The sequence below is a fragment of the Perca fluviatilis genome, chromosome 6 (assembly GCF_010015445.1).
Source record: "Perca fluviatilis chromosome 6, GENO_Pfluv_1.0, whole genome shotgun sequence".
Taxonomy (NCBI): domain Eukaryota; kingdom Metazoa; phylum Chordata; class Actinopteri; order Perciformes; family Percidae; genus Perca; species Perca fluviatilis.
The window spans coordinates 43431917-43446263 of NC_053117.1; the positions used below are offsets into that span (position 1 = coordinate 43431917).

The 14347-nt window shown below is 42.7% G+C and overlaps 1 protein-coding gene across 1 annotated transcript in view; it reads left to right on the forward strand.

The window, feature by feature from the left end:
* Positions 1-853: 853 nt before the first annotated feature.
* The window catches only part of LOC120561123 (scavenger receptor cysteine-rich type 1 protein M160-like), a 19608-nt gene continuing 6114 nt past the window's right edge, over positions 854-14347 (forward strand). The window contains exons 1-4 of the mRNA XM_039804073.1: positions 854-936; positions 2224-2279; positions 2975-3043; positions 12340-12444. Coding sequence (XP_039660007.1) covers positions 2246-2279; positions 2975-3043; positions 12340-12444 — 208 coding nt within the window. The 5' untranslated portion in view covers positions 854-936; positions 2224-2245. The remainder of the gene's footprint in view (positions 937-2223; positions 2280-2974; positions 3044-12339; positions 12445-14347) is intronic.

Below are 14347 nucleotides of genomic sequence, written 5' to 3' on the forward strand. Positions count from 1 at the left end.
AGCTAATAGCTAATTCGGCGGACCGCTACGTGATTATAGCGGTCTGCCGTTAGCCTCCACCGGGAAGCTAACGTTAGTTTAGCTAACGGTTAATTCGGCGGACAGCTAGGTGATTATAGCGGTCTGCCGTTAGCCTCTACCGGGAAGCTAACGTTAGTTTAGCTAACGGTTAATTTGGCTAACCGCTAGCTGATTGCAGCGGTCTGACGTTAGCCTCCACAGTTAAGCTAACGTTAGTTTAGCTAACGTTAGTTTAGCTAATTCGGCTAACCGCTAGCTGAGACAGCATGTAAACTTTAAAAGACCCTCAAAATAAAACTTGAAAATAAACGTTAACATATATAACAGCTGTTACGTCAGTTCTACTTTACTTGTGCTCATTTAAAATACAATCGGTCAATACTTGTCTTTATTGTTATTACTGTAAAGTCTTAATTTAGCTGTAGCCTGCTTTTCCCATTATGTTTGACTTAACGTTATTTTAGACTGAATGGCATGAACGCAGCGTTGTCATCTGCGCCTACGTCATGGCATACGTGTCATCTTGCACATGCGCAGAACGGATTGTGCAGGTGGAACGGATCGGGTACTGACACCTGCACTGCAAACTTTTTTTTGCTGCTAATGCTGCATTCAAGGGACATGGGAATTCCTGCCTTCACTGTCCCTGACTGAAGATACAGAATTTCATACTAAAATGGAGAACTGCTGAAGCTACATTATGTTGTAGTAAAAACTATATTTTTGTTTTCATTGTTGGCTCTATTTTGAGTTGAAACATTTTGTAAAATTTCCTTACAACATGCAGTACAGTTGTGCACTCTCTTTAATGCATCGTCAGAAACATGGCGGAGTTTTTTTTACGGAGGCTGCAGAGACTCAGAGGAAAGGTGCACATGTGTGAAGAGATTTAAAGACATCAGATTATTAACCCAGGTAAGACATTTTTATTTTTATTTAAACTAGGCTCCCATTGTATCAGTCAGAAAAGTAGCAGCTTGTTCAGTTGTTCAGCTAAGTGATATCTACCTGTCAGGGCTGTATACTCAAGTCCGGACTCAAGACATGTTTAGACTAAAGCTAAAACTACACCGATGTTTTGCTAACGTTAGCGCAACAGCGTTAGCCTAGCCGGCTAGTTAAATATTACAACTGCCTTCAGAGTTTCCTATATCTGCGTCCACGCATTAGTGCTCCTTTTGTACCATCATTGTATTAAATTAAATATTAAGCTTCGCTCCTACGAGATGGGTGGGTTGAGAAAGTACTCATTGAATTTGACTTGTCCTTGTCTGTATGAACCCTGTATTTAGTTGGATCAGTGTAATGTCAGTTTAACCTGTAAGTGAAGGTGGTTTGTAATGGAGCAGCACAGTATGTGTCAGTCTAAGTTACTGTAACATTATCTGATAGGTGGAGAATATGTAGACATCCGGTTGAACTGACTTTTTAGCATTTTTACTTTTCTTTTAGGCTTATAAACTGAGGAATAAAAGAAACGTCTTTACATTCAACTGCTTTAATTTTTAGCAAACTTAACATGCGTAAACATTTGTATGAACATGAAAATATTCAATTAATAAGACAGTAAATGGAAAAATGTGTCCCTGAACAAAGGATGGTCAAAATCCAAAGTAAGTCAGTATCTGGTGTGGCCACCAGCTGCATTAAGTACTGCGGTGCATCTCCTCCTCATGTACTGCACCAGATCTGCCAGTTCTTGCTGTGAGATGTTACCCCACTCTTCTACCAAGGCACCTCCAAGTTCCTGGACATTTTTGGGGTGCATGGCCCTAGCCCTCACTAATGCAGCTGGTGGCCACACCAGATACTGACTTACTTTGTTCAGAGACACATTTTCATGTGTGTGAATCTTTGTTCAGTTTATGTCTTAAGAGTTGAATATTTTTATGTTTATACAAATCTCTACGCATGTTAAGTTTAGCTAAAAATGAAAGCAGTTGAAAGTGAGGATGTTTCTTTTTTTGCTGAGTATATGTAGGAGCAATTAGCCAAAATACCCTGGATGAAACAAATTTACACAACTCACATTAATTATGTAAGTGATACTAGCAATAGTTAATGCAATGCTGTGGCTGTCATGTTAGGGTTATTAGTTTTAACCCTAATACTGCCATTTACAAAAGCATACCAATTTAATTTAAATGAATTGATGACTTTCATAGTGGTGATCTTGCTTAAATACAATTGTTTGTTTCACAGATAATGGAAAGAAGAGCGTATCATGGTGGAGGCATCTCCTAGGCAAGAACAAGATGGTATGCAAGTAATTATAATAGAGGTCAGGGTTCAAGTTAAAATGTTTTGCCACAACAGGCCTGAAACCTACTGGCTTGAAGATGGTTTTCCCTGGCCCGACGTTGAAGTTGTAATTATCAGTATTATTGTTATATAGCTATTTTTTTTACCTATTTCATTTGTAATATCGTAGGTTTGCCTAGACATTGCATGTTTGAGTTCTGATGCACAGTGGGGTGGCTTATTTTCACAAGGCTTATGTTTGATCTGGTATGAATTCTAGTTCATTATTGGTGTTGATATGGAACATCAGAATCAGATTTATTTGCAAATAGGTAGTCGGAGAAAGGGAATTTTAGTGTTGTGGTGTATAGCAGTTAAAAGTATACACAAAATAAAAAAAAATGAAAAGAATATAAAAAAAGTTTAATTTATTGAGAGGTGCGTGTGGAACTGGAGCAGGTCAAGTCGGCATCAGAGCGAGCGGTGTAAAAGCAGAGCAGTTAATGGGTAACAGCAGGAAGTGTACGTGCACGTTTGCCTGGGTTTATCAGGTGGTTGCTACAGTGGTATTTTGAAGTGACCATGATGCATTAGGTGACTGCTAAGTTTGTTCAGGAAGTAAATAGTGTTTGCTGTGATAATCAATCACCTTTTCCACTGACCAATATGGATGTAGCTCATAATGTCTGATGTTCATTTCCTTCTGTTACAGAGCTATCCAGAAGCCAGAAGCAGAGACCTGATCCAGATGAGCCTTCTGATGCAGACCAAGACTCAGATGGTATGTAGTGTGATCATCTATAGCTTTCGACTTCTTGGCATGAAGTGTACAGTAAGTTATGACTCAGTCTGTGTATATATCATGGGGTTTCTCTTTTCTTCACTTAGAAGGACCTAGCACACACACAAAGGCTAAAGTCAAGAGTTCATCCCAGGCTGAGAGAAATGGGAAGCTTGTTTGTTGCCAATATAGAACCTCCTTGTACACCCTTGCGAGAATGGACATACCCTTGTAACCACCAACTACACCCCAGCACACCAGCCTTGTTCATGTACTTTTTGAATCGCCTTAACTACACCGCCCTTGCAGACCTGCCAACATGTACGCATTTTGCGTACTCGGCATGCATTTTGACCTTTAAGTACACTTGTACTATTCACTGCTCTCTAGGTACGCATTTTGTTGCATCTCGCATTTCGCCGGTTTCAGTTTCTATGTATTCTACATCTATGACGTTGATTCTACTGCTGACTCTGCTCCAGACTACCTCACATAGACAGTATATAGAACCTCATCACACCTCCACATGTCCAGACTACCTCACAGAGACAGTATATAGAACCTCATCACACCTCCACATGTCCAGACTACCTCACAGAGACAGTATATAGAACCTCATCACACCTCCACATGTCCAGACTACCTCACATAGACAGTATATAGAACCTCATCAGGCCTCCACATGTCCAGACTACCTCACAGAGACAGTATATAGAACCTCATCACACCCTCCACATGTCCAGACTACCTCACAGAGACAGTATATAGAACCTCATACGCCTCCACATGTCCAGACTACCTCACAGAGACATAGAACCTCATCAGGCCTCCACATGTCCAGACTACCTCACAGAGACAGGATATAGAACCTCATCAGGCCTCCACATGTCCAGAGTACCTCACATAGATAATAACCTCATCAGGCTCCACATGTCCAGACTACCTAACAGTATATAGCCTCATCAGGCCTCCACATGTCCAGATACCTCACAGAGACAGTATATAGAACATCATCAGGCCTCCACATGTCCAGACTACCTCACCCAGAGACAGTATATAGAACCTCATCAGGCCTCCACATGTCCAGACTACCTCACAGAGACAGATATAGAACCTCATCAGGCCTCCACATGTCCAGGCACCTCACAGAGACAGTATATAGAACATATCAGGCCTCCACATGTCCAGACTACCTCACAGAGACAGATATAGAACTCATCAGGCCTCCACATGTCCAGACCACCCCACATAACAGGATATAGAACCTCATCAGCTCCAATGTACACCTCACAGAGACAGTATATAGAACCTCATGGCCTCCACATGTCCAGACTACCTACAGAACAGTATATAGCCTCTAATCCAATCAACTCACATAGACAGTATATAGAACCTCATCAGGCCTCCACATGTCCAGCTACCTCACAGAGACAGTATATAGAACCTCATCAGGCCTCCACATGTCCAGGACCTCAAGAAGTATATAGACCCTCATCATCCACATGTCCAGCTACCTCACAGAGACAGTATATAGAACCTCATCAGGCCTCCACATGTCCACGCTACCTCACAGAGACAGTATATAGAACCTCATCAGGCCTCCACATGTCCAGACTACCTCACATAGACAGGATATAGACCCTCATCAGGCCTCCACATGTCCAGACTACCTCACAGAGACAGTATATAGAACCTCATCAGGCCTCCACATGTCCAGACTACCTCACATAGACAGGATATAGACCCTCATCAGGCCTCCACATGTCCAGACTACCTCACATAGACAGTATATAGAACCTCATCAGGCCTCCACATGTCCAGACTACCTCACAGAGACAGTATATAGAACCTCATCAGGCCTCCACATGTCAGACTACCTCCCACATAGAGTATATAGAACCTCATCAGGCCTCCACATGTCCAGCTACCTCACAGAGACAGTATATAGAACATCATCAGGCCTCCACATGTCCAGACTACCTCACAGGACAGTATATACCTCATCACCTCCAAATGTCAGGCTACCTCACAGAGACAGTATATAGAACCTCATCACACTCCACATGTCCAGACTACCTCACATAGACAGATATAGAACCTCATCAGGCCTCCACATGTCCAGACTACCTCACAGAGACAGTATATAGAACCTCATCAGACCTCCACATGTCCAGACTACCTCACATAGACGGATATAGAACATCATCAGGCCTCCACATGTCCAGACTACCTCACAGAGACAGTATATAGAACCTCATCAGGCCTCCACATGTCCAGACTACCTCACAGAGACAGTATATAGAACCTCATCACACCTCCACATGTCCAGACTACCTCACAGAGACAGTATATAGAACCTCATCACGCCTCCACATGTCCAGACTACCTCACAGAGACAGTATATAGAACCTCATCAGGCCTCCACATGTCCAGACTACCTCACAGAGACAGTATATAGAACCTCATCAGGCCTCCACATGTCCACACTACCTCACAGAGACAGTATATAGAACCTCATCAGGCCTCCACATGTCCAGACTACCTCACATAGACAGTATATAGACCCTCATCAGGCCTCCACATGTCCAGGCTACCTCACAGAGACAGTATATAGAACCTCATCACACCTCCACATGTCCAGACTACCTCACAGAGACAGTATATAGAACCTCATCAGGCCTCCACATGTCCAGACTACCTCACATAGACAGTATATAGACCCTCATCAGGCCTCCCACATGTCCAGGCTACCCCACAGAGACAGTATATAGAACCCTCATCAGGCCTCCACATGTCCAGGCTACCTCACATAGACAGTATATAGAACCCCAGCATCCACATGTCCAGACTACCTCACAGAGCAGTATATAGAACCCTCAAGCCTCACATGTCCACACTACCTCACAGAGACAGTTATAGAACCTCATCAGGCCTCCACATTCCAGGCTACCTCACAGGACAGTACAACAACAATAGACCTCATCAGGCCTCCACATGTCCAGACTACCTCACATAGATAGTATATAGAACCTCATCAGGCCTCCACATGTCCAGACTACCTCACATAGACAGTATATAGAACATCATCAGGCCTCCACATGTCCAGACTACCTCACAGAGACAGTATATAGAACATCATCAGGCCTCCACATGTCCAGACTACCTCACAGAGACAGTATATAGAACATCATCAGGCCTCCACATGTCCAGGCTACCTCCACATAGACAGTATATAGAACCTCATCAGGCCTCCACATGTCCAGACTACCTCACAGAGACAGTATATAGAACCTCATCAGGCCTCCACATGTCCAGCTACCTCACAGAGACAGTATATAGAACCCTCATCAGGCTCCACATGTCCAGGCTACCCCACAGAGACAGTATATAGAACTCATCAGGCCTCCACATGTCCAGACACCCACAGAGACAGTATATAGAACTCTCAGGCCTCCACATGTCCACTACCTCCACAGAGACAGTATATAGACCCTCATCACTCCACATGTCCAGACTACCCTCACAGACAGTATATAGAACCTCATCAGGCCTCCACATGTCCAGACTACCTCACAGAGACAGTATATAGAACCCTCATCAGGCCTCCACATGTCCAGACTACCTCACAGAGACAGTATATAGAACCTCATACTCAATTCCAGCTACTCACATTTACCCTCACATGTCACACCATCAGTTACATACACAAGATATATAGACACATGCCACGTTTTCCAAAGTATTAGCACCACATGTACCCAAGACAGTATATACTGCTCCAATTCCACCCGACTTTAGCCAAAGAATTTAGCATCACTCCACATTCCCCCCCCTTAGCTAACCATTCCAATCTAATCAACCGTTATGAACCCATCACCCCATGTCCACTACCCCACAGACAGTATATAGAACCTCATCAGGCCTCCACATGTCCAGCACCTCACAGGACAGTATATAGACCTCATCAGCCTCCACATGTCCAGACCACCTCACATAGACAGTTTACCCACTCCCATTCCAGACTACCCCACAGAGACAGTATATAGAACCCCATCACCCCCACATCCCTCCAGAACCTCATCAGGCCTCCACATGTCCAGACTACCTCACAAGCGTTGCTGGCCATGTCCAGCTACCTCACAGAGTATATAGCCCTCCCTCCACATGTCCAGGCTACCTCACAGAGACAGTATATAGACCTAGCTCCACATGTCCAGACTACCTCACATAGACAGTATATAGAACCCACACCCCACTGTCCAGCCCCACATACTTTCCCATCCTCCACATTCCAGCTACCCACAGAAGTTATACCTCTCAGCTCCACATGTCCAGCTACCCACAACGTTATAGCCTCAGGCCTCCACATGTCCAGACTACCCCACAGCAGTATAAGAACCTCATCAGGCCTCCACATGTCCACACTACCTCACATAGACAGTATATAGAACCTCATCAGGCATCCACATGTCCAGGCTACCTCACAGAGACAGTATATAGAACCTCATCAGGCCTCCACATGTCCAGGCTACCTCACAGAGACAGTATATAGACCCTCTCAGCTCCACATGTCCAGACTACCTACATAGACAGTATAGACCCATCAGGCTCCACATGTCCAGACTACCTCACAGAGACAGTATATAGAACCTCATCAGGCCTCCCATGTCCAGGCTACCTCACAGAGACAGTATATAGACCTCTGCTCCACATGTCCAGCCCATATGCCTCATCAGGCCTCCACATGTCCAGACTACCTCACATAGACAGTATATAGAACCTCATCAGGCCTCCACATGTCCAGACTACCTCCACATAGACAGTATATAGAACATCATCAGGCCTCCACATGTCCAGACTACCTCACAGAGCAGTATATAGAACATCATCAGGCCTCCACATGTCCAGCTACCCCACAGAGACAGTATATAGAACATCACAGCCTCCACATGTCCAGGCTACCTCCACATAGACAGTATATAGAACCTCATCAGGCTCCACATGTCCAGACTACCTCACACAGACAGTATATAGAACCTCATCAGGCATCCACATGTCCAGACTACCTCACAGAGACAGTATATAGAACCTCATCAGGCATCCACATGTCCAGGCTACCTCACAGAGACAGTATATAGAACTTCATCAGGCCTCCACATGTCCAGACTACCTCACAGAGACAGTATATAGAACCTCATCAGGCCTCCACATGTCCAGACTACCTCACAGAGACAGTATATAGACCCTCATCAGGCATCCACATGTCCAGACTACCTCACAGAGACAGTATATAGAACCTCATCAGGCCTCCACATGTCCAGACTACCTCACAGAGACAGTATATAGAACCTCATCAGGCATCCACATGTCCAGACTACCTCACAGAGACAGTATATAGAACTTCATCAGGCCTCCACATGTCCAGACTACCTCACAGAGACAGTATATAGAACCTCATCACACCTCCACATGTCCAGACTACCTCACAGAGACAGTATATAAACCTCATCAGGCTCCCACATGTCCAGACTACCTCACAGAGACAGTATATAGAACCTCATCACACCTCCACATGTCCAGCTACCTCACAGAGCAGTATATAGAACCTCATCAGGCCTCCACATGTCCAGACTACCTCACAGAGACAGTATATAGAACCTCATCAGGCCTCCACATGTCCAGACTACCTCACATAGACAGTATATAGAACATCATCAGGCCTCCACATGTCCAGACTACCTCACAGAGACAGTATATAGAACCTCATCAGGCCTCCACATGTCCAGACTACCTCACATAGACAGTATATAGAACCTCATCAGGCCTCCACATGTCCAGACTACCTCACAGAGACAGTATATAGAACCTCATCACACCTCCACATGTCCAGGCTACCTCACAGAGACAGTATATAGAACCTCATCACGCCTCCACATGTCCAGACTACCTCACATAGACAGTATATAGAACCTCATCAGGCCTCCACATGTCCAGACTACCTCACATAGACAGTATATAGAACCTCATCAGGCCTCCACATGTCCAGACTACCTCACATAGACAGTATATAGACCCTCATCAGGCCTCCACATGTCCAGACTACCTCACAGAGACAGTATATAGAACCTCATCAGGCATCCACATGTCCAGACTACCTCACATAGACAGTATAAAGAACCTCATCAGGCCTCCACATGTCCACACTACCTCACATAGACAGTATATAGAACCTCATCAGGCATCCACATGTCCAGGCTACCTCACAGAGACAGTATATAGAACCTCATCAGGCCTCCACATGTCCAGGCTACCTCACATAGAAACAGTATATAGAACCTCATCAGGCCTCCACATGTCCAGACTACCTCACATAGACAGTATATAGAACCTCATCAGGCCTCCACATGTCCAGGCTACCTCCACAGAGACAGTATATAGAACCTCATCAGGCCTCCACATGTCCAGACTACCTCACATAGACAGTATATAGAACCTCATCAGGCCTCCACATGTCCAGACTACCTCACAACATATAAACATCAGGGCCTCCACATGGCTACCACAGGAACAGTATAGAACCTCATCAGGCCTCCACATGTCCAGGCTACCTCACAGAGACAGTATATAGACCCTCATCAGGCCTCCACATGTCCAGACTACCTCACATAGACAGTATATAGAACCTCATCAGGCCTCCACATGTCCAGACTACCTCACATAGACAGTATATAGAACCTCATCAGGCCTCCACATGTCCAGACTACCTCACATAGACAGTATATAGAACATCATCAGGCCTCCACATGTCCAGACTACCTCACATAGACAGTATATAGAACCTCATCAGGCCTCCACATGTCCAGACTACCTCACAGAGACAGTATATAGAACCTCATCAGGCCTCCACATGTCCAGACTACCTCACAGAGACAGTATATAGAACCTCATCAGGCCTCCACATGTCCAGACTACCTCACAGAGACAGTATATAGAACCTCATCAGGCCTCCACATGTCCAGACTACCTCACAGAGACAGTATATAGAACCTCATCAGGCCTCCACATGTCCAGACTACCTCACAGAGACAGTATATAGAACCTCCTCACACGTTCTGCACCGTGTGCAAGACAGACCTCAACATCAGTCACCAAGGGGCAACAGGTAACGAACACAGTCCCATAAACAAATACTCTCCACCCCCAGGAACATAATGATATTAAAAATAAATGGATGACAAGAAAAAAACGTTATAGTGTCCATCAGTGATGGGAGTTACAGTAAGGCGTTACAATTCAGTGGTTGAAATGACTGCAGAGACGGATACATTTGCGACACGGATATTATTTTTCGGAGTTGTTTACGCTGCCTTGAAGCGAGCTGTCCCGTCACTGTTCCCCGTGGTCAGAACCAGAACCAGAGACGGTAACTGACAACATCTGTGTCCTGTCAGTGGCGACAGCATTGTGACCGAGCAACTGACAGATAACATGTCGAGAATTAATGTTTAGTCTTGCTACACGTAATATTACATTTTATCAGCGGTGGAAAGTAACAATATACCGTCGGCTACTTGATTCAATTTTAATTGGGTATTTTTCATTTAATCCTACTTATTAGGCTACTTCTATAGTCCACCACAATTCAGACTGAGTCAAGTAGGCTATTGTACGTTTTACTTAACTATTTATTTTAAATTTTTTGTTACTTTGCAGGGTCAGATTAAGAATACAAAATAATATGAATAAATTATGATGTATTAAAGTGGATAAAGATGAGACTTTGTTGACCCCTGGTGAAATTCACAAGCTACCTGCCAAGAATACTTCCGCTTTTATTTTGGTAAAAGTAACGCAAAAGTAGTGTAGAGCATTACAATTCAGAGACAGTAATATTATAATATAACTAATTACTCTCAAATTACAGCAACTAGTAATCAATAATGTATCACATTTTGGAATTAACTTGCCCAACACTTGTGTCAATCGGCTAGCCTATCACACCTTCCATCCTTCCCATTAGTTGGGGGCAGTTAGAAAAGTGGTCAAATTTGTAAAAGTGTATCTGAAAATATCTGACCCATGTTATTTATTAGCCTATAATTGTGTCTCTGTCAGGCTTCAATCTGTGCTTTTAGTAGTTGCTTTAGGCATATTTAAAGTTGCTCTGAGTAAATCATTACTTAGACTACTTAATTTCCCTTTTTTTAAATTAGGCATATTTATTAGCTCTCTCTGACTCCTGTTGGTTAGACTAACAAATATATGGGCACAAAATATTGGACAGGGGGTGCGGTGCTGTACTTATGAAATAAAATATAAATATAAATAAAATGTCTTCAAGGTTGGCAGGTCTGCCCTTGGGTCAATACAAGCCTTTTAAACATTACAACATTGTTTAAAAAAAGTGATATTTCAGCCTGCCAGGTCAACTCATGTCTAGTTTGAAAGTGAAACAATATAGAGTGATGTTGGTCATTTTGTAACATTGTAAATGGTGCCTAAGTACGCTATGTTGGCGAGATCCATATGTGGTTTCCAAGTTTGGGTATTTTCACTGTGAAACCTCAACAGAAAGCCACAGAGCTCCAATCTGAGTAATCTTGGTATCTGTTATCTACCAACGTGGTTAAGCTTCTGTTACTCTGATACCGTAATACTCTATTCTGACTCCTCCTTCCCCAAGAAACTACAAGTCTGAGCTTTCAGGAAAGCCTAAGCTTATGTTTGTTTTCAAAGGGATTTAGGATGCTTGTTAAAAGGGTGAACTACTTTAAATTCCACTACAAGAACTATCATAGCAAATAGTACTGCAACTTCTGGTACTCTCACTACTGCTGCAACTACTAGAAAGAATATTGCCACTTAAAATAGTCCAACTATTTTTAGTGCTACTATACCTGCTACATCTGCAAAAGCTACAACTATTAATGCTGCGGATGCTAAAATAACTTCTGCTGCCTCCCCTTATACTGCTGTGTATGCTACTACTTTATTACTACTACAATTTTACCTTTTTCTTCAATTTAAATGTAGTTCATTGCACATAATGTAATGCAGAAAAACAGTGAAGGAAACATGCATACATAGTGATTTAATTGACATTAACAAACAAAATCACATCTACTTACTTCTACCTGCATACTGACCGACTTACTCACTTGAACTAGTCAGTTACTTTCTAACTATACTTATTTACATACAGGCGGGCCTGCTAATGATTGCTTGCAGTCTTAGTTTATTCTATGATATTCTTGATTTTGGTGGAATAATGTGTCTTTCTGTTTACTGTTTTTTAGGTTCTACTGTGCAGAAGAAGACTCAAAGAAGGCTCTGGAGTGATTTGGAAAAAAAAGCAGTTTGGCAGCAACTTGGAAATTGCATGACTTTGATGACCGTTCCTGGTAAAGACAAGTGCATAGAGTGCATAGATGCAGAACCAACACTACAGAGCAGACACTGGAGAGATATAATTAATCATGTACATAATACCATTGAAACTAGAAAAAAGAAGATATCACATAGTTAACTTAGCATGTTTGTTCTTCATCTGCATTATCTTTTGCACAGCCGCAAGTTCAAGTGGTGTATAGATGTGAGCAGTTAATTGTGTGAAAATGTTAATTTTTGTTATTTCACCTTTGCGTAGGAAAACTATTGGCTCAGGTATGTCTCCTGCAGACTGATCTCATAAAGTGGCGTATGTAGGACGCCAAAATGGCATACAAATTGGCGTGTTATCAAGACTCATAATCGCTTTTTAGCGTGTCTGTTGGCTGTTGATTCGATATAATAGCGATTGCTCATATTTGTATTGTAGGTGCTTTATTTACATGCTGAGGTAATTACACTGCATTAAGATAATGTAATTAATAGTGGGTTTATTGTTATTTGCTACAGAATGCTTAGCCTATATGTCAAGATCAACGTTGGCCTATGTAGTAACTCAAAAAATACAGTTCAATCACAACTGAAAATATGCTTCATTGTGTGTGTGAATAGAGGTGAATAAATATATTAGTTTGTGTTGCAGCGAAGTGTCAGTTCCGTTTCCACTTCAGTAGCACCTATATACACCAAACTTTCCAGTCTTGTACCTAGTTACATTATGAAGACATTTACAGATTGTAAATATATTATTCCTAGTCTGATGTATGTAACATTTTATTCATTTTTTTTTAAATATATGCAAATAATATAACCACATAATAATGGTTTAATAAGCTTTAGTTAGTTAAATATAGCAAATTATTTGGTCTAATAGGTTCAGCACATATGATAACTAATAAAAACTGCAGCCAAAAAGCCTTAGAAAGCTTAGTTATCTGAAATCTGCCTAGCAACCGACCGATCCTCACAAACACCCACCAACTTCACCAGTTGTGTGACTATGGTGTGTTTAAACATTTGAAGTCATTTTCTGGCTCTCTACTCCCATCTAATGGCCACACTATTTTTTTCATCCTCCTAGTGTAAGCAAAAAGGGTGGTCCTCACAACTATGGTTAGGGTCATGGTCCTCACAAGTATAGCAAAACACGTGTGTGTGTTTGTGTGTGTGTCTGTGTGTGTGTGTGTGTGTGTGTCTCTGTTTGTGTGTGTGTCCGTCTGTGTGTGTCTGTGTTTGTGTGTGTGTGTTTGTGTGTCTGTGTCCGTGTCAGTGTGTGTGTGTGTGTGTGTGTGTGTGTCTGTGTTGTGTGTGTGTGTGTGTGTGTCCGTCTGTGTGTGTTTGTGTCCGTGTGTGTCTGTGTGAGTGTGTGTATGTGTGTGTCTGTGTGTGTCTGTGTGTGTGTGTGTTGTGTGTGTCCGTGTGTTTGTGTGTGTGTGTGTGTGTGTGTGTGTGTGTGTGTGTGTGTGTGTGTGTGTGTGTGTGTGTGTGTGAGTGAGTGTCTTTATGTGTGTGTGTGTGTGTGTTTATGTGTGTGTGTCTGACGTCTGACAACATTATGGAAAGGATTCATGTTAAAGAGTGAGATCCTTTTTTACACATAAAAACATCTGTAAAATTGCGTTCTATAAACCCACCAGACTCCATGTAAATAAACAGTAATTTTATCATCGTAAAATACACCGCTTTTAAAGTCTAGAGAAACAAAATAAAACTATGAAAGCCCGTTTTCGGTCGTCTGTACACTTTTCAAACGATCACAACTCTAGTTTTGGTTGAAATAAACACATAGTTTACTGATTTACATGTTAAAATAGTCTGGCTCTATACACGCTAAAAGTCCTGTTTTTCTAAATGGAGTCTGGTGGGTTTAGTGTTAGCGACCTCAGAGCTGTTTCTGGTTTAACAGAAAGGTCTTAA